General features: G+C 43.5%; 1 protein-coding gene across 8 annotated transcripts in view; it reads right to left on the bottom strand.

Moving 5' to 3' along the window:
* The window catches only part of SLC6A6 (solute carrier family 6 member 6), a 58,045-nt gene extending 37,271 nt beyond the window's left edge, over positions 1 to 20,774 (bottom strand). Inside the window, exons 1-4 of one of the 8 annotated variants that reach the window (XM_040075995.2) lie at positions 20,614 to 20,773; positions 16,040 to 16,075; positions 13,463 to 13,528; positions 9,024 to 9,080 (exon numbers count right to left, since the gene is read on the bottom strand). In XM_040075995.2, the coding sequence (XP_039931929.1) occupies positions 9,024 to 9,080; positions 13,463 to 13,517 (112 nt within the window). In that variant the 5' untranslated portion in view covers positions 13,518 to 13,528; positions 16,040 to 16,075; positions 20,614 to 20,773. Of the gene's footprint in view, positions 1 to 9,023; positions 9,081 to 13,462; positions 13,529 to 16,039; positions 16,076 to 20,014; positions 20,109 to 20,613 lie in introns of those variants that run through there. The other 7 variants (XM_040075993.2, XM_040075996.2, XM_040075997.2 and 4 more) reach the window with 7 other exon arrangements.
* Between the last annotated feature and the right edge of the window lie 238 nt (positions 20,775 to 21,012).

Here is a 21,012-nt window from a genome sequence, read left to right as displayed (position 1 = left end):
CCAAGGAAATATATTGTGAAAAAATGCTCTTACAATCACATAGTCCAAAAGGAGCCATCTAAGTCTGAGGCATATGTCTGCCTCCCACAGACACGTCTGCCTTCCAGGAGCCACATCTGACTGTGAGAGTACCCCCTCCAGGAAGCTTCAGATGCCCCAGGAAGCTTTGGCTTCATCTGATGAACTCAATATGGATAAATAAAAAGCAGCAGTCATGCCTGCTATTTATGGTGTGCCCCTAGGCTGAGCCCAGTCACACTGCAAGAGCCTGATCCAAAAGCAAGGGGAGAAAAAAATCCAGACTTGGCCAGGCCCAGAACTGCTCTCACATACACTGGTACAAACCCTCATTAATTGAGGATGGAGTAATCGATTATCAAATCGATGCTGGTAAAATATGGGAAAATAAAACAAGGGATCAAGCATGGGCACTTTGCACTTCTCAAGTATCTGCTCGCTGGGGTGGCCATTTGGCCCTTCCACAGAAAAGTCACGTGTCTGTCCCTTGCACAAATTTCCTCAGGTGAAATACCCTGCAATACCCCAGGCTCTCTTGCTGCCCTCCACAACTGAGCAGTCTTTGGGGCACGGGTGAAATACCACAAGACTGGCCATAAGAGGAGCACTTTCACAGCCAGCTCGGCTGGGACCATCCCCTCGGTTACAGCTATCGGATCTTCCCACAGAGAGCCTGCACCTCAGATAACCCATACCCTTTAAAAAAATACTGGCATTGAAATGTAATCCCTCATAACATGCAAAAAAGTGAGGGGTAGAGGAAGGGGGAGACGCTGCACAGAGGGGGCAGACTGTGAGTGATGCCCATGAGAGAAGGCTGCCAGCACAGCCAGGACCTGCTGCTTGTCAGAACAGACACAACTCCCAGTACTGATGAACCACTGACTTTTTTTGACAGACAACCCATGGATTACACATCTGAAAATACACTGTGTTCAGTTTTTGCTTTGGGATTACAGTAATGATCCGCTCCAAGCTTCTTACAGCTGAAGACAAGTGACCAATGCACAGCAACACCTTCCAAGAGGAGCCCTGAGGATAAATCCATCGCGGATGCCACCTCATTTCATAGTCACTAAAAATCCAACCTTTCAAACAGTGTTTTTCCAAATGCTGATGGAAATGGGAAAATCAAAGTCTGCCTGTACATACAGATATGTTTGTAAATATTTACACATGCTAAAATGCGTGCCCTGTCTTGCATCTGAACACCAGAAACCACAGGAAAACAGATACTTCTTTTTTTGGCCAATGCATATAAACTTTGATTAAAGATTCAGCATACTGAATTGCTGACTAGAATGGTAACTAGAATGTGTTTTTGTCTAGCTTCTTCTTCTGTTAGAAAACTAAAAGCAAAGTACACATTCAGAGTGTCTTTGACCTTGATGGGAATGCTGGTTGAAGAATGACTGTATGGCTATCCCACTGATTTTATGGACTATTTTAGCAGTATGATGTGTATCATCATTACTTCTGCTTTCAAGGACCATTCTCTACTAAGTTCAGCCTGTGCAGACTGTATATCTCGAGCTTTTCAGTGCTCTCTCATGTTTTTTCTGCCTCAATGACTTTGGAAAGGCATCAGTTTACCACATTATAATTAATTTTTCTAACCCTGTTTAAGCTCACTGCCTTTTTAGACATTGCCATCTCTCTTATTTTTCTGTCACTTATTTTGTATCCTGCAAATTGAAGTCAACACTCCTTTAAAAACTGAGCTCTCCTAGAACTGCCAATCTATTTGTGGGTTGGCTCTTTAAAAAAAAAATTATTATTTTACATTCACATTCATGAATATTTCAAAATTAGATGCCCTGATTGCTGGATCAGAGCTGAGTCTTCAAATAAGCAGCTTCCATTTTCATTGAGAGCAATGGAAAAACTGCTATTGATTTCAACAGTAGTAGGATCAGGTCCCAAATAAAACTGCATTTATTATGTTTGGCTCATTTCCTAGGATTACTTGGAACTTTAAAAGCTGTAATTCTTGATGTTGACAGCTCTCCCTCCCTCCCTCCCAGGGCAGTGTGGTTAAGCCAATCGATACATGATTAAAATAAACAGCCCCTTGATCAAATTCATGGCTTTAGTGCAAGTCTTTCTGATCTGGAGGAAAAAACCCCCTTCATGTCTCCCAGCCCTCAAAGCCCCACTAGTATCCAAGGAGCACCTGACTTCACTTATTGTTCCTAATTCATATCCAAGTTCATTCTGCTTCATTGAACAAGATACCTATGATTTCTAAAAAAACAATACAACTCCCTTTACTGTACACACTGCCTCTTAAAAAGTGCTTCTAAAACTTCCCTGAACTACAGCTCACTGTTCTGTCTTTAATGAACTCCTCTTTTTCTGCATACTTTTCCCTGGGTTTGGTTTGTTATTTAAACCCTAGAATCCATTTGTCTTTTCTTCTTTCTCAGCTTTCACTCCAGTTTTCTCCATCTCCCTTCTCACTTCTTCATTATTTCCTTTTCTTTCACTGTGATGCTTTTTTTAGTCTTCTAAGATTGACTGGAAAATCTGCTACTGAAAATCTTCTAGGAGGAAAATGAACTTCTTTATAAAGCTGAAGCCCACTCTGAAAGAAAAGCCCAGGGCTTAATGCAATTTCTTTTTCATCAGTTGTGGTCTGGACAAAAGGTATCTTTTTTCCCTACATGTTTTTTTTGGGTTTTTTTTTTTTTTTTTTTTTTTTTTCTTGCTGCTGTTTCCATTCATGCTCTTCAAATGCTTCAAATAGGCACCATGTCACAGCACCGAGCTGTTATAAAATCCTGCATCTTTGCTCAGATTTCAGCAGCAGAAAACCTGCAGTCACATAATACTCTAGATGCTCATTTTTTTCTACTTATTTGTGTCAAAGAACAAAGCAGTTACAACTAAACCCAGTATAGGAGGAAATGAAAAACTGCTTTTCCATTGTGAGGGGTGGAAAGGGGGAAAATGAATACCCACAAATTCCAAAGGATTTCAGAAGGAGTATGACCCTGACCCCAAGCAGGGGCTGAAGCAAGGATGATGCTCCCTAGCCTCAGGGATGGAGCCTGATTCTGCAGGGAGCTGGCACAGGGCAGTCGTGGCAGTCAGTAGGGCAGAGCATGGGATGCAGTGAAGCAGAGGTCTGGCACATTGTCACACCCGTTATGACTCTGTCCTACCAAAATCTCCTGTGGGCACAGTGTCTCCTGTATCCCAGCGCAAAACCAAGTGTCCTGCCTGGAGAGCCATGGTGCTCCTGCTCTGTCCCCTCCTCAGAGAAGCAAGCCCAGGGGTTGCTCTTGCAAAGACAACCAAGGGGAAGGAGCGGGGGGGTGGCAGAGGCAGAGAGACTGAGGGGAAACCGCTCATCCTTTGCACATTGTGCTGGTAACTCCGTGCAGGAGAACAACCAGTTCTTGGATTTGTTCACGTGAAGCCAACTGCTGACCCAATTTAATGCCTCTGGTTGTGCCAGCTCACAGCCTCCTGACTGTCAACAGGGTGGAAAGAAGCACCAGCTTCCCACTGCCAGCCCTGCCTGCTTCCTCTGCTCTACCAGCTCACCCACTGTGAAAGTGGAAAACCATTACTTTACTGGGTGACACCACCTCTGGAGGCCTTTTTCCTTATGAGAGGGCTCTTAACAAAATGCGTTCTATCCATGTGGTGTAGCAAGCTGATGGCTTTCCGAGCTTTTCCGAGCATTGCTGAAGATTCAACAAGCTGTGCACATCCTCAACTCTTCAGCATCCTTGTACCCTGAATTTATACACTTTTTGACCAAGGGAACAAGCATTGTCGTATTTTGCTTTCAATTCTGAAGATCTGCTTCTGAATGGATTGCAATTCTCCATCAAGCCTTCGTGTCAATTAAGTAAGTTCTATTGCCAGAAATGAACCACATCAAAATCAACTGAGGGGTGTCCTTCATCCTGCTATAAAAAAAAAAAAGGCAAATCCCCTAAAGCTCACAAAGTTTATGAACTCAAACAGTCAGTGGTGTGCACTGTGCCTATTGAATTTTTTGCATGTGATTAATAGTGTATTGATCCTATGTGACACTTCTGCAAGGCACTTGCAACACATGATAATGTCAGACAGCAATTTCCACACTATGATAATGAAGCAGTGCCACCGTGCAGGGAAGAGAAACAATAAAGTAGTCATTTAGTGAGGCAAATGTGCAATAAAACATATGAATTCATTATTTCAAAGTAATTTTTTCTTGGTGATAAATCATTTCACCCTCACCTGTTTTTTCTTTCACACTAATTCTAAAATTAGCCTTAAATTAACTGAGTTTACTAATGCTAATGTTCAGGGCTTTCTCGCAATTGAGGAGTACCGTACTTCTTCATTATGTTTTCTAACTAAGTAAAAACCAGATGGATGTGTAACACTACACATTTTTGGAGAAACAAGTAGAGTCTTCTATACCGAGCAATGGCTTCGATCCGCTGTTGCCATACCTGCCTAGGCCACCTCCACACAAAGCCAGAGTTGTGTTTTTACTGCTTTTATCCATTCACCTTAAACAATAAGTGAGGACAGATTTTTATCCCACCGGTGGCAGCTGTATAAACATGTCATACAGTACCTTATTCCCAGAAATCTAGATCCCCACACCATCAGTGGAAGGGAACAATCCTTTCTTCTTCTTTGTTCCTGTGCCCCATCTGCCCAACACCTGATTTTTTTTTTTTCTAGAATACATTAATGGAAGGAAAAGTTGTGCAACACGGCAGTGTGGGTGGAAAGCAGCCAGCCAGCCTGTACCAGGAAAACAACTATTACATGCACGCGATCCGCAGTGTTAGTCCCATTACAGGGCTATAAAATCTGAGCAGGTTACAAAGCCCTCAGGGCTGGGCCATGAGCACCGAAACTTAATGGTGAGAATGAGCTACTTTTGATTTTAGCCTTGACTTCTCCTCCATGCTGGCAGTAAACATCAGCAAAAATACGACTCAGTGACAGAAATGACCTGTAATTTTAAGAAGTGGAGTGTCAACCCTTTGCTGATGAGCCAGGGTACTCAGGTGACTGGGGTGTTCTGCTAGGGCACCTCTGCTCACAGGCCTTCAGCCACAGAAATTTCCTAAGTACCCTGAGATTTAATTTACTGTTGTTGTTTTCTTTCCTTCAAGAAAAAAAAAAAAAAAAAAAAAAAAAAAAAAAGGAACAAAAACTTTAGGCGTATGAAGTTTCGCACAGGAAATGAAATTGAAACCACTGACACGGCAGCGAAGCAGTGCAGGCGGATCTGCAGGAGACGTGCAAAAAGAAGAAGTGGCAAAGCTGATGAACAAGCTCAGGGAGAGTACAACTCTGCAAAACAGGTTAGTGAAACATAGACTTTCACACACACAAAAAAGTGAAGCTCTGTAGACACCATGATATTTATTTGCTCTCATGCAGCTGGTGCCAGGTGCTGGCTTGCACAGCCGGACAATGGCATGTTTTGTTTAATCCCAGAACAGCCTTGGCTCTGTCTCCAGCTGCAGCCCCGTTCTCTCAATTTCCCTGGCTGCCCAGAGCCACTAGCTGTGCTCCTGGAGGGCATTTGAGAAGGAATACCACTATGTCCTACAGGCCTTGCAATGGGCATTATTTGATTTAAAAAAAATCATTAATTTGATCACTGCACATCTGCTTTGAAGTTCTGAGTTTCAAATAGAACCTTTTGTACTGACCACTAAATGACCATGCTTTTAAATACCGTGTGATTCAGTCTGATTCCCCACCAGAGGTGTGTTTTCAGTTCAGTTTTGCCATGGGTCTCTGACATTTGCTTTCACAGACCGAGAGCTGCGCTCGTTTTTATGTCAAGAGATATGAAAACCAAACAGCGCCAGAACAAATACTCCACTTTTCCAAGGAAGCTAACACATAAACCACTTCTGCATACCACGGTCTGCAAAGTGCAGAGCACACACCAAACAGGAACAAAACCCTGGGCCCACACACTACTTGGACAAAAGCCCCACAGAACTCACTCTCAAATTGCTGCCTCTGAAGGGAATTGTGTTAGAGCAAAGGCTGACTCCAATACAAGACACAGGTATTTGCAGTCCCACCCTCACACCAGGGTCAATCCCACAGGCTGCAGGTACTTGTTTGCTTGTTTTTCTGTTGGCTTTCGCAGGTAAGCTTCCCCAAATACAGTATGACAATATGCGAAGAGCCTGACTATTTTTCTGCGTCTCTTCTTACCTTTTCAAACAAGTGCTAGCTGATGGTTTCACTGCAGGTTGCTTTTATAGTCCTGGCCTGATTACTATAAGCTGAACTTACTCCTGTAACCAGCTGAGGATTTTTCTTCGTGCAATGTCATCTTTGTGGACACACTTAAATAGGACACCAATATGGCACATTAACTTTAGTATCTAAAGCTGTCTTCATCGTGACTACAATTGTTTTTCACTACTTGGTTTTCTTATGCAAAAGTTAATAATGGGCAGGAGTTGCAGTTCCACTATAAACAACAGACACTTGACAAAGAGCTGAGATAGCAAAAACATTTCACATGCAAACTGATGGTAGGTAGTGAGAGACTTCCCTTGGTTGACTTGTCTTGAATTTTTGTACAAGAGCTATATGAACTTGCTATATGAACTTTACAGAAGGAGAAATCACCTAGGTGATTCAAAGTCAGATGTACTGCTTGAAGTTCCATATTTGGATACTATCTGCCCATGAAATTTGACTTGTAACCTATTGCTTGTGTACTGAACAAAGAGCAGAGGAGAAAGGAACTTCAACCCTACTGAGCAACAGTGTCTTCCATTACTATATTCCCTCTACCAGGCACAAAACCCTTTTCACACTTGAAAGAGCAGTACTCTGCATCATTTAAGCAGGATCTATATGAGGTTAGAGTATTTATGTGGCTACAGAAAAGGAAGGACAGCAATGGAAAGCAAGTCTATCCTGTTAAATCTTGATTTTAGAATACTGCCTAGTATAAAAGGGGACAAAAAACCCCTTTGGTTGGTCTTTTCTTCAATTCACTATGGTAGCCCCATTTGTAAACTTTACTTTTGATAGAACCTGATGGGAAATCAGGTGTTTGCATAAGTAATATACTTCTCGTTGATAAAGTAGAGAGATGGAGAAAAAGCACCTTATCTTGCCAGACTTGAAAGAGAAACCCTATGAAATATCCCCATTTCTTTTTCCCACCAAGGGAGTCTTTGAAGGGTTTTTTTTGCCCTAGAATAGCTACAGCATTGTACAAAATCCCCTAGGCCGATACGGTGAATCTGAGTGTGATCTTGCTTTTTCTCAGCACAACTAAAATAACATTGTTCTGACCAAGCGTGTTTTTTGGCTAGCATATGGGCCAACCATGAAAATTTGCTACCCGATGGAGCTCGCAGATGCCCCTGTGCACGTCCCAGCCTTCTGGCAGACAGCTGCAGGGCTGGGAGGGCCTTGAGCAGAGGAGCAGATGCTCTGTGCAGCATTAACTCCCTCACGTGGTTACGGCCGCATGAGGAAACCAGCACGTAACGGCCCAGCAAGGGCAGTTGGTGACTCACTAAATCCTGAATACCCCAAAGCTCTCTTCAAGGCTGCTAAAGGATGAGATTTGTCACTGAAAAGGAAAAAAACATGATATTTACTTTTAAATACTTATCATCCTGATATAATCACGCTGGTAACTTCAGTTGGAACTTACTGAAGATTTGAAGAGAATTCAAGTGAAATCCTGTTACAAATTTCAAATAATTTCAGAGACACCCAAATTTCACCTACTAATCTCATCTGAGGTCACCATTTACATATTGATAGCTCCTGTTCTATGCTGGTATGAGTGAGTGATAATGACAGGGAGTGAGGAGTTAATGACATGCACAGCACTATGGCTGAATCAGTACAGGAAGTTGCTATTAAAGAGAACCATAAAGTAATTCAGGTTAGAAGGGATTTCTGGAGGTCACATAGCCCAGCCTCCTGCTCAAAGAAGGGCCAATATCAAAATCAGACTGGCTTGCTGATGGCCTTATCTGGTCAAGCTCTGGCCAAGAGTGGAGACCACACAATCCCTGTGCATCTTGCCCCACTGCTTCACTCTGCTCAGGATGAACATTTATTCCCTGTTCTTCAGGCAGGAACTAACAGAACGAGAGGACACAGTCTTAAGCTGCGCCAAGGGAAATATAGGCTGGATATCAGGAAAAAGTTTTTTACAGAAAGGGTGATAAAGTCCTGGAATTGTCTGCTTGGGGAGGTGGTGGATTCACCATCTCTGGATGTGTTTAAGAAAAGACTGGATGTGGCACTTGGTGCCATGGTTTAGTTGAGGTTAGGGCTGGGTTGGACTTCATGATCTTGGAGGTCTCTTCCAACCTAGTGATTCTGTGAATCTGTAAACAATCTGAATGTCTCTGTTGGTCAAAGAAAGAAGATGAGGAAGAAAAGGGTGAGGAGGATTAATACAAAAGGACAAGATACCAAATGGAAGGCTCAGTTTTCACTCTTCTGGTACTGCACACATACAATACAAGCAGTTGGAAAGCATAAGATACTGAGGGGGTGGGTGGTGAGTGACAAATGGGTAAGCTCCAGGTTAACTACAAAATAAGCAACAGTCCCTGGTGGCAGCATATCACACAATACCCTTTTTATTGTCAGAGTAAAACATATTCCTTTAAGAAAACCAAACAAAAAGCCCTACTGAGTGCTTCAGTGCATGCCAAGCAATTATTGCTTTCCACAATGTGTCCTGTGACTCACTGTGCCACAATGAACTGGCATATGGTGCTTATTCAGGGTATATAACTCACACATTAGCTCTGAAGAGCTAATAGTTACTTGGACTCTAGTTAATTTTGGGGGTTTTTAATTTCCCCATGGAAATGCAATAAATGTCATGCTTATTATTGTATTATTATTATATTAAAAAAAAAGGTTTTAGTGGCAAGTGTCATTAACGCCTCAAATCTCTCATATGCAATGAAAATCACTTCAGACAAACTCTGGCATGCGAAAGCACATAAATAATTGGTAAATACTACCTGTGGTCTTCTGGGTCCAGATTTGACTGATGCCAAGAGCAATCAACTCCTTTTTGGCTGCAAAGGATAGGAGGGCACTCAATACCTTGCAGAAGGCACTCAGTACCTGGCAAAAATCAAGCTTTCTGTGTGCCAGCTCCCCAGGAAAGAGTAAACCTTGAAGCACGTGCAACAGAAAAGGTTCTCTTCTCTTGCAAGGGAGGGCAATCTCCTAGAGAGACACAGAGCCAGCTCCCTGTAGGGTCTCAAATACTCTTCTGGGCTGGAAAAGGAGCATTTTCTCTTATAAAAGGAGACATAAAATGTAACAAAGCTTCTGTCTTTGAGTGAATCTGCCCAAGAGCAGTAGACTTGAAATCCAGTTTTTATCATGAAGAAAACATCAGAGATGATTAAAAGCAGGGACTGAGTAGTGGCAGAAGAAACTGGGTGCAATTACAAGAAAATTCTTCTCCTGTAATTACAAGAAAATTCTTCTCCTGTAATCAAGATGCCCCAAATGAGTGCAGGCTGCACCATGACTTGTGAGTACAATCAAGAAAACAGGGCTTCAGGAGTGCTAATGGAGCTTTCCACCGTACCCAGACGATTTCACAGGGGTAAGAATCCTGTAGAGGTAAGGTCTACTTAACACTTGTATACATTTGGCAAAAGTGCACTGAAGCCAGTGCTATTCAATAGCAAAAGTGGGTCAGAAAGACGGAAGTGGCTAATTCAGATTTTGTCCCTGTAAGGACTCCGAGCTACAGCAGAAGTGCAGTGGGGTTGAATGTCAGCAGGGCTGATTCCTGAAAAAGGGCGCCTGACTTGACATAATTTACACCATAAAGCAGCAGCAATGCTTCTGGAATCAACAAAACTATGCTGGCATAAATCAGTTGAGAATTATATCTTGAATTTGTATGTCTTTGAGCTAATTTCACAGGTATCAAACAACATTAACATCTCAAATGTCACTTGGAAGGCGAAACATAAACACTTCAGCCTAAAGCTCTACTGTTCCTGATCCCCAAGGATGCAATTATCTCTTCGGTGGTTTCCAGTATAGACCAAATGCAATGATTACCAATACAAATACTTTTCCCTGTGTTTTTGCTTTACAAAATGGCAATTTGGACTGTGTCTTCTCAGGTGTTTTCTTTAGTATTTAACACAACAGTGATGGAAGAATATGGTCATGACTTTACCATGAATGGTGATGGGGAATAAGGACCTGGTCTGCCTATTTCTTCACCTTGAATCGCCTGAACTGTTTAGTTGAGTAGGAGATAGTTGAAATTGTACCTGAACCAAGACTCCCAGCAACTGACCTTCACTTTTTTGTTACTGCTCTGGAGGTTCTTTGCTAATGGTAACAATATATTCCCCATCTCCTCATAAATATCTTTGATTTATTAAAATATTTGCTGCGTCTCACTCAGCTACCTTGCTCAAGGAATGCATTTGAGAAAGGGCAAAAATACATAAAAATTAAGCAGAGCTCAGGCCTTTTTCCAATCAAAAGTCATATTCATCTATGCAGTAATGTCAAAGTCTTAATTTCACCCAAGGAGATAAAACCAGCCTTTAGGTAATAACCACCTTCTCCTCAATGCAGTGACACTCCTGCCGGAGAAGGAAGTGCTGCCCTTGTCCAGATCCCAAACATTCATTCTCTTGTTGGCTAATTCATGACAGTGTTAGCTAGATTTTCATTAAAGAGTATTATTTGTAGCTGCTGTTTTCATGAAATAGCCATAATAAAGAAGTGAGATCTATGTTCCTTTTAAATTTGCTTGAAATAATTAGCGCTGTTAAATTTGGTCTCTGAAAAAAAAAAAAAAATCTACTGATTTTTCTATTTTCTTTTAATCATTACAGAAGCTACAAAGCAATCTACCACTGCCAGTCAGGCCTGGGTCAGAATTGTATGTATGCCATATAGCAGACAAAATGTGTTTCAGATGAGGAAATAGATTAAGTTCTCCAAACAATCTTTTAAAAGTAAATTATGGTTATACTGAATGAACTGTTTTAACAACTGTACTGTGTGCTATTTTTCTCGAGCCCAAATGCAGACAGGACTTTATTTTATTCCTGTTCTGGTCTGTACAGGTACAAATGGGCACCCTGGATGTGAATCACACCCGTGAGCTCAATGGAAAGCAGGATCAATACCAAGACCCAGATCCAGACCAGAATTTTGCAGCTGCTTCCTACCTGGATTTATGCTGCATCAAAAAGCCCTAGCTCACGTCAGACATTCAGATACCAAACTCAGAGCTTGTGGTTTGCCCTCATCTCTGCATCATTTACTTTTTCCACTCATTGCCCCTCAACCACAGCTTGCTATATTGACAGTCCTGACACTTATTTAGAATAAGTAAACATGGTGCCCTCTCCAACCCAATTTGGTTGTTTCACAGCTGGTGCTGCACTTCAGAGCCTGATCCAACAAACCTGCTTCATGACAGCACTGAACAAACATCCTCTAAAAAGCTTTCCACCCATAGTTGGGGTTTTTTTGGCTGGTTGGTTGGTCAGTTCTGTGACTCATCAGCCTTACAGTATTTTTCTTGGTGTAGGTGCCACCACCTCAGCTGTCCAGGTTTCCTCAGTGCAGTGGGAAAGACAGGATGAAATCCTGGGGCCAGGACAGAACCTTAACAGTTCTACACGAGAGGTCTAATGTCCAGCAGATGTTCAGCTAACTACAACCCCAGGAGAGGGGAGGAAAAGATGATCTGCTGTGGGAAAGACCACATCATGCCATGCACAGAAGAGGTACAGAAGCAATATTCTTCTCCAATAATGAGGAAAGGTACAAAATGAAGACAAGGAGGAGGCTAAACCTGCCAGTTCTTATGAACTTTTTTAACTAGAGGAAGGAAAATCAGGGAAGATATACAAACAAGAACGATGAAGCTGGGAAAGGAATCTGGACTAACAAGCAAAAGACAGCTGTAATAGATATCAAAATATTAAAATTTTAACTTTTCTATACATATAGTAAAACAGTGACAACTTCTATGTAAATGATAAAATCCCAGGGCATTAAAATAAACAATGGCATACGGTTTCAAAATATTCCCGGATAAAATCAGTGGCATGCAATGGGATGGGGATTTAGTGTTAGGAAATATAAAGCCCAGCGTCCCAGGAGAGCAGTAACATTGCCTGAGGAGCAGCTAGCAAACCCATGAATCCCAGAAGGACATAAAAGGTGACTGCACGTAAGATTAGCCAAATAACAGAGTTTCTCTGTGTGATGCTTCTGAGTGATGCGGAGGGCTCAAAGGCTAAGCTACTTCTGGATGTGGACAAGGGAAGGGATGATATGGAAATCTAAAGCATAATGCTATGTCAAAACAGCCACAGTGAACAAATTATGAGTTGTTCAAGTCTCTACAGATTAGAAAGGAGATAGGGAAATTAAAGGGAATACAAATAAAGACAACAAAAGTGATCTAAGGAGAGAGCAAGAGAGCTAAAATTAATATGTTCTATAAATGAGAAGACTCCTGGGCTGAGATCCAGCTATAAATACCTTCCAGGTACTGTGTGTAGAGGAAGGTAATTAATCTAGCTCAAAAGATAGTAGGACAAGAAGGAATTGCTTGAATTTAGGAATGGAAAAATTCAGGATATACAAGAAAGAAAAAGTTGTTTGAAGAGACACATCTGCTCAACAAGGCAGATTATCAAAGTGAGAGCTAAAGGCACACTTACTGTATGCAGTCCAGAACAGATTGTATAAGGATGGGGCTCTGAGAAATTTTGCCATCACAACTTTCTACTGTCCAAAACCACTACCACTACCACAGTCCAACTTACTGATCTTTTAGTTGTGTTCTTTTATGGGTTATCTTCAAGACTGCTTCTCTATTAAAAAACAAAACAAAACAAAACACAACAGCACTCAACCTATACATCCAGGTAGTGACAATACATCTACACCAGAGTACAGAGCTGGCGGTGTGCAGCACTCCAAGGTGCATGGCAAACCTCTCTGCCTCTCTTCTGGCTATGCAGTGGTGTGGACATTGTGAGTCTGTTGGATGCTGGGCATGAGAGGGTCAGCAAGAACAAAAACACTGACCCAGACCTCAGATTATTCTGAGTATCTCAACACTGAGGTCAAAAGCCAAAGTGGGAACTACCTCTTGTGATACTCGTGGTCTTCCTCAGCCTTGTGTTAAGACATCCTGCACAGAAGCTTTCAATGTGACTACATAATTTATGTACTTTATGATTAGCTGAAAACCAATGCTAGCAGTGTTTAATAACTGTCAGGAGCTCTAAATATAAAATAAAGAAGAATATAAAATAAAATCCCCAAAACATTTGCAACAGACCTTTCCATTTTCAATGACAAATGGGTACACACAAATGTGAGGAATATAAAACCCCAGTACCCTTAATACCCTCCCTTAAACAAATCCCATCCCAACTGCACTCACCAATCGGGACTTCTGTCCCCTCCTCAATGTAGATGGGCAGTGGTGATTCCTCCATAGGATGAGGCACTGATGGAAAGTAATGAATTGTGGTAGTATTTGTCGCAAAGTGACTAAAATAAGATGGTCCCTTTCTTATTACAACTACTTATGGCTGGTTACTATCACAAAGAGCCCCTTCTCAAAGTGGTCACCTCCTGTCACAGAGACCAGCCCAAGTCATGGTCTGAGGGGTTTATCCCCACCAAGCATTCACTGCCACAGGAGTCAACTCTCTCTGGACAGGGGCCTGGGAGAGATCCCTGTCCTGGATGTTTCACCATCCTGCCATTTCACTAGAACCTCAATACTCCTAACCCGTCGAGCTTAACTCTCTTTTGGAAACTCACACCATTGTAGAAGCCAAGGGAAGCCAATGCACAGACAGGCACAAACAGAGTTATCGAGTCAAAGTCATAATATTTCATGCACAGAACCAGAGGAGAGAGGCTCTGATGCTCAAAGCTTGCTGTTAGCTGTTGAAAAGCCACAGCAGGTGATGGAAGGCTGCACTGCAAATGGCCTCAGGACCACTGACTTTTCATTACTCATTTTAGAGCATATGTATTTGACTTAGGAATTTTCTTTGGGGTACTGCAATCTCCAAGCAAAACTCTCCAGATTTGCACTGCGTGGTTATTCTGCAGTTTCCAGACACCATGCAGTCACTGCTGTAGGGTTTGTCTGTTTGGGTTCTTCTTTATTTGGGAGCGTCTTCCCTTAAAGGGGTTTTTGCTTCACCATTTCCCCTTTATAATCTCTGGGAAGCATATGCTTCATAGGATTTTTAAGAGATTTGAATTTCCCATTCTAGAACAAAATAATAATAATGAGCTACAAATGTGGAAAATGTTCATACTCAAAAACCTTCTGGATTTTTTCGTCTCTGTTACCTTTTTAAAATGATGATGTACGTTCTCAAAGATACAAACACTTAACCTAGTCTCAGCTAGGATTCCCAGCATCAGGAAAGGAGGATTCTTTAATCCTTTGGGGGGTATCCTTCACTTAGTACTGGATTTTTTTATTTTTATTTTTTTTTAAAGATTCTTATCCATAAAACCAGCCAAAGAACACTTGTGGTTTAAAGCTATTAAATAAAGCATCTAACAATGTTTCTGCTAGCAACGCAACCAGAACAAAGAGTGTTTTCAACAGATGCTTGACTGGTAACAGACATAATATGAACCCCACGCTGGTGTTTTGCAGGATGCAAAGGGCTGCCAGCTCCTGCCTTTCCGTCAGCCCACCCCTCGCTCAAGTGGAAGATGAAGGGAAGCACAGAGGAGAGGAAGAGCAGAACATGGTTGCCTACAGAACTACTGTACAAGCCACAGAAATCATGGTCTACCGGGACGCCTTGCGCAAGACACTTTTATCTAGAAGCTGAACTAACATTCCAGCTCAACAATAGCAAAAAAACATTTGTTACCACACGGCATTTTGCTACATATTAACCAGCAAGTTGCTACGCAAGCATAATGGAGTGCTGCAATTCCGAGATACATGTTAAAAAAAAAAAAAAAAAATTGACTTATGGGAAATCAGCCTGAGGTGAGTGCTCGTGGACTTGCCATGCCACTGGACACAGTACATGCTCAGAAGTTATGCAAAGCAGGCCCTGCATTGGGAACAATGCAGTCATTTTCCTTGCTAAGCTAATTTTGCATAAAGGCAATGAGAATCCTCATCTATGCGGCCCCATAAAACATTTAATCAGATTTATTTACTAGGAAGAAATACCAGAGCAAAGCATTCTATACTAGTCAATGGTTTTCAAAGCTGAGATCTGCGAGAAAAACCAAAACAAAACAGGTCGCTAGATGGTGTGGAAAAAAAACCTGTGGTGTTTTTATGACATTCAGCTTCCTCAGTCCCACGAAGAGTACTTTAATAGGCTCCCCCAGTCCGAGAGCCAGGCTGGAGCCAAATGCTTTCACAAAACATTCGCAACAGTATCCACCAATGGCTGGTGGCACCTGCTCTTACTTTAATGGGCATCACCATAGGTTATAGAGAAGGCCTGAAATACCTACAGGCTATTTGAGGCCAGGTACATGTACAGATACTCTCTCTCACCCATACGTACACATGCACACACTTGCACACAACAAATGGCTCTATGGACAGAACTTGGATTCTGTAGGATCCAAGGCAGAAAAGCTGGCTTTGTCACAGCGTTTGGCGATCAGGGAGTCTGGGGTGCGAAACCAAGCTCTCACTTAAGTGTCTCCTCTGCTTTGAGCAAACCATTTTAACGTTATCCCTCCAGGATTTACGCACCAACTTTATGGGCATGCTGCTTAAATGTCTGCAAAGCGCTCTGCAATGTTTTCTAAATTCTGTGGTGACAGACACAGAACTGCACAGACAGATTTAAGGTATCAGTTGCTGACCATTATTACTGTATAACTACAGCAAATTTTTACATGCTCTATACTTGGTTTCTACAAACAGATGGTAAGTGTTCAGTATTTGAATGTTTTAATGAGCTTTTAAAGCCTTTTTGTAATTTCATAAATAAGCATAAACAACACTTACATGAAGAAGAGTCTCTGCTGAATGTATTTTCTTTTCCTGTTTGGAAAAAAAAAAAAAAAGAGAAAAAGAAAAGGGAAAAACATTTTAAAGGGAAAAAAAAAAAACAAACCAAAAACCAAAAAAAACACCAAAAAAAACCCCAAACTAAAACCAGATCCAGCAATATAAGTCAGACATGTTTCAATGCTATAATGCATCGCATTTTCTGAATTTCATCAGTAAAAGCTCCTATTTGAAGAACACCAAGATATGGAATGTAGTACCAATACCAAAACAGATCTTTTCTCGTGCGCTTCATCCTATGTAGAACATCACAGTAGATATGACTATATCCCTCTAAATAGCAGGACAATTCACTGCAGCAGTGAAATAAAATACAAATGCCATGTGATATGGATGAAAAAAATGAAAAAAAAATAAAGAATTTTTAACTACATTCCAGCCCAGAGATAACCCTGTGGCTCAGTGTATGGGTTGTTCTCCTACCTATGGACATGGGACTTACACCAACACCATGAAGCAGGGCCCTGCTGCTGCATTTTGGAGCAGCAGGGCTGTTTTTCCATGCCAGTGCTCAAGCACTGACGGCATTCAAGCCCAGGCTGGGCAGCCACGGCAGTGAAGGCGTCCTTCGAGGCTCTGACAACTCTGAGTGATAGAGAACCACAACAGGAAACCCAGTAACTGCTAAAATGCAGAACCTTCCCAACAGCCACCTCCTGTGGCCATGGCACTGCCACCCGGCTGCCACCCACCCGAAGCTTGCTTGGCATTTGATTCACACTCCCACCAGCCAAGCTGGTGGGTTTGGTGGATGCTCTTGGAACAAGGTTTAGGGCTGGCACTAAATGGCTTTTTGCTGGTGTAAATCTGGACACATTGAAAAAAAAAAAAAGACTGACAAATACAGAAGACACTGCAGGACACCAGCCATGGTTTCAGAGCCACGGACTAGTGGCACAGCAGCCCTTCCGAGAGCAGGTTTTTGGGGAAAAAAGGACAGTGAAGAGTGGCATGTTCTATTAATTTCTACTGTATTACCTTTTATCCAGGTAAGCAATGTAAGCAATTTAAAGGGTTTTTCCTGAAGTTTACGTGCCTTGGGATGATACTCAGCTCACACAAATCAATTAAATCCATGGCACTACAGCAGCTGAGGGTTCAATTAAATAGGCATGTATGGAAGAAATTCAACAAATATTAAATCACTGCATTTCCATCCTCATGCTTTTCTTCTAAGGGCCAAGGACCCAATCCTGCAAGCAGCCCCCCTAGAGTGCCATTAGAATAAATTTTAGTTCTGTGCATAGAGGTCTTACTGGAGTAGACAGAGGATTACTTTTTTAAAAAATAGCCCTGATCCATTCTGGTCACGTAAATTAAGTTAGTGATGAGAAGAAGTTGAAGGCACTAATCCGACTGGGTAATCTATTCAAAGCCTCACTTCTTAAATGCTCTACCGTTTATTCATATGACCAATCAAATAAACATTACTTACAAAAGGCTGTGACTACCATGGCTTTCCCATCCATTTTTAAGAGTTTTAATATGGTTAAATTTAAAAGAAACTAATCAGCATCATCTTTTCAGAGCTGTTTGCCAGCATGATTAAAACCCCAGGTACGGCACCACTGCAGAGACTCCCCTTACAGGTGGAACTGGCAGCACTGCCATGGGGGCACTGGCGCAATGTTGTCCCACTGCCCACTGGGATAAAAATATGGGGCATTGGAAAATGTACAAGGAGCAAAATTAAAATAATAGGGGGCTGCTGCTAAGCCTTGTGCACTGTGGAAAATCCTAGGAATATCGCTGTCTGGAAAGTGCCTAAGAGTCTCTTTGGAAACATCCAGCCCATAGGACCTGGCTGGAAGCTACTAAGATACACTAAGAGTACTGATTTTAAAAATCCCCTCACTTAAAATATTGGCAATGTTTAGCTGTACGACAGGATCCTCACCAAGGCTTTACAAATAGAAGTCCACTCAGGTAAGGGAGGTTTCCCAAGATCTCTGCAGCAAGAGCAAGCCAACCTAAAGTGTCTTCCTAGTTTTCCAGGGCAATGTGGCACCTCTTTTCTGCCAGCATTTTACACCGACTGAAGCCTTCTGCCACTGCCCCAGGATTTCACCTCTGACATGAAAGCTCCAGGCAACCCACCCAAAAGCTCCACATTTGAAACTACCAATCAAGAGCTGTACGCCAAACTTTGTTCCTGGTTACAGCAGAAGAAAATAAAACAGAAATCGGCAGCACTTGAAAGATTCCAAATTTCTACCAGATTCCAGACCAAGATTCCTTGCGCAAACCAACCAAACGCCCCACATTTTGGATGCAGCACCTGCTAGCACACATCCACCTTCTCGGGGCTTACAGATATCACGGTGCCCCCTGCGACCTCCTGCTTTTTGCAGAGTATGACAGAAAATAACCCTCAGAGCACGCAGTGAAAGCAGCAGGTTAATAAATGACAGTAAGAAGCGGCCTTTCCTCTCCGGGCCGAGGGGTCGGGGTCCCCTGGGCAGCAGCAGGCAGGGGAAAGGTGTCTGCCGCCCTCCAGCGGGAGCTGCGTCCGAGGTGGGAAGGGACAGAGGTGAAAGGCAATTACAGAGAAAAAAAGACAAAAAAGAAGAACATGCAAAGCAGGTAAGAGACAGTTGAAGGGGAAACAGGAAGATACTATCTGTGAAAGTACCAAAAATAAAGTTTCCAATGTCAATTTAACCAGGGCAACACCGACATCCTACTTCAACACTTGTGCTTCAGATTTGACTTGGTGCGGGTGAGCGAACACTGTCACTTGTCATGCTGCTGGCTGCCTCAGCTGCTCACACATTTTGCTTAAAAAAGCCCCAATAACCTTCAAGGAAACCCTTCTGTAACACTTGTGGCAAAGGTAGGCAATGCCAGAAAGCAGTCAGCTTGGCTGAACACAGACCCAGAGGTAAGCACCCGGCTGTCAACAACCATCAGAGCTCTCACCAAAGTCTCCTCCATCTAAATTCCACAGCAGCAGGTTTTAACGGGCTGATTCACCCTCAAACCTAAAGCCATAAAATCTAAACCGGTAGCAACTGTCATCCGAGCCCTGAATTACACAGCCGATGACATGTGTCCCCGTCAGGACTGCCTTCATTGTTTTGCTGGTCCAAAACTCAAAACACTTTCACATGCAAGCAATTAAAAAAAAAACAAAAAAAAAAAAAAAAAAACAACACGCCGGGGGGCAAAAAAAACCCAAAAAAAAAAAAAAAAAAAAGCAAAAAAAAAAAAAGCAGTTACCAAAATAGCACTATCAACGTAACCAGCTCCTCTCGGCACATTTTCTTAATGCCTTTCCCAATACGGTTAAAAAACATGGGAGCTAATCAAAAACCTCCATCTTTACACCTTGGCACAAACTGTGCTGGAATAAGCGTGGGGTTGTTTTTCTTCGTATTTATCTGGATCCTCTCCCACTACTTTTTCCTTTTTTTATTTTCATCCATGCTTTCCTTTAAACATAGCTCTCATTAAACAGCAGAAATCAGCTTTTACAATTTCTAAATACCAAGTTTTGCCACTCTTGGAGCTGCCTAAGGACAACACAGCTTGCCTTCAGCGTCATAAATAACACATACTCTGCACATTTCTTTGCCTGGGTGAAATAAATTCTCCCATGTTCTTATAAGGAAAGCTTGTGAGTCCTCCCACATACCTCCTGCTATAATACCAGGCAGCAATGGGCATTCATTATCTTAAAGCCAGCGGGCGAATTTTGGATCCAAGTTACCCCCAGAAGAACCCAGAATTATCACCCCTTTGCACCACGCTGAGCTTGGTAACCTGCCCTATGCAGTCCCTGTGTTTTATTTCCAAGCCCCTCACTACTTTGATTTTAGCATGTCAAGAACCCCAAAAATAAAAGGAAAAGGAAGGGAATAAAAAGAAACATGAGGGAAATAACAAGAAAGCAGCAGCAGCGGTATTACCCACCAGGTAGGCCCATTAGCATCAGATGTAGCATTGCCTGTACCAGTCTCTTCACTCGAGGTTAGCGCACGACAGACAGAGAAAGCACAGCGGGGAGGGGTGGGAAGGAGAGAAAAAATGGGCAAAAATAGCCGGGGAGAGAAGCGTGCGCCGTTGATGTGCTGGAGGGCCGCCAACGGGGAATGGCTGAGAATGTTATCGCCAAAAAAAGTTAACGCAAGGTGTGGGGGAGTGTGGGGTAAATAACCACTGGGGAGGAAAACCACCGCCGGGGTAATGCGAGAGCTGGGGAGGAGAGGGCTTTAAGGAGAAGGATGAATTAATAAATAAATGGAAGGGGGGAAGGGAAAGCGCGCCCGGGGGCACCCCGAGTCGAGGCGGACAAAGGGAGGACGATGCCGCCGCCACCGGCCCGGCTCGGTTCGGCTCCGCTGGCCGCGCAGCGGCCGCCCCTTTGTTCGCCGCGGCAGCGAGGGGCGATCCGCGCCGCTCCGCGCCAGCCCCGCCACCGCCAGCACCGCAACGGCAGCGGCGGCGGCGGCGGCGGCAGCGGCAGCCCCACCGCCCGCCCGCCCGCCGTCCCGCCCGGGAGGTGCCGGTACCTGTGTCCGCTGGCCGCGGTGCCTGCGCGCCGCTGAGCCCCTGCGGCGGTGCGGCGCGTCCGGCGGAGCGGTGCGGCGCGACTAGCAGCGCCGAGCAGGAGGAAACGGTAATTTATAAGCGCTTTCTTCCTGACCTCTCGTGTCTGTTGTCTAATGAGGGAGCTTTGAGCATCACCCATCCTGCTGAGTGGAAAAACACCGGCACGGCCTCTTCTTTGCTGGGGAGGGGGGAGCCTAAAGGAAGGGGTGTGGGGGAGGAGGGGCCATGCCGCAGACACGGCGGCGGAGCTCGGGCTGGCAGGCGGCCGCGGGCCGGCGGGGAGGGGCGGGCGGGTGCGGGGCAGCGGCCGCCGCCTCGGGGGGGCCGCCCCGGGCCGCCCGCCCTCCCCCGCGGCTGCC

This window comes from Hirundo rustica, chromosome 12, assembly GCF_015227805.2.
Source record: "Hirundo rustica isolate bHirRus1 chromosome 12, bHirRus1.pri.v3, whole genome shotgun sequence".
NCBI lineage: Eukaryota > Metazoa > Chordata > Aves > Passeriformes > Hirundinidae > Hirundo > Hirundo rustica.
The sequence above is the reverse complement of the archived record's forward strand: the minus strand, read 5'-3'. Positions and strand labels throughout refer to the sequence as shown.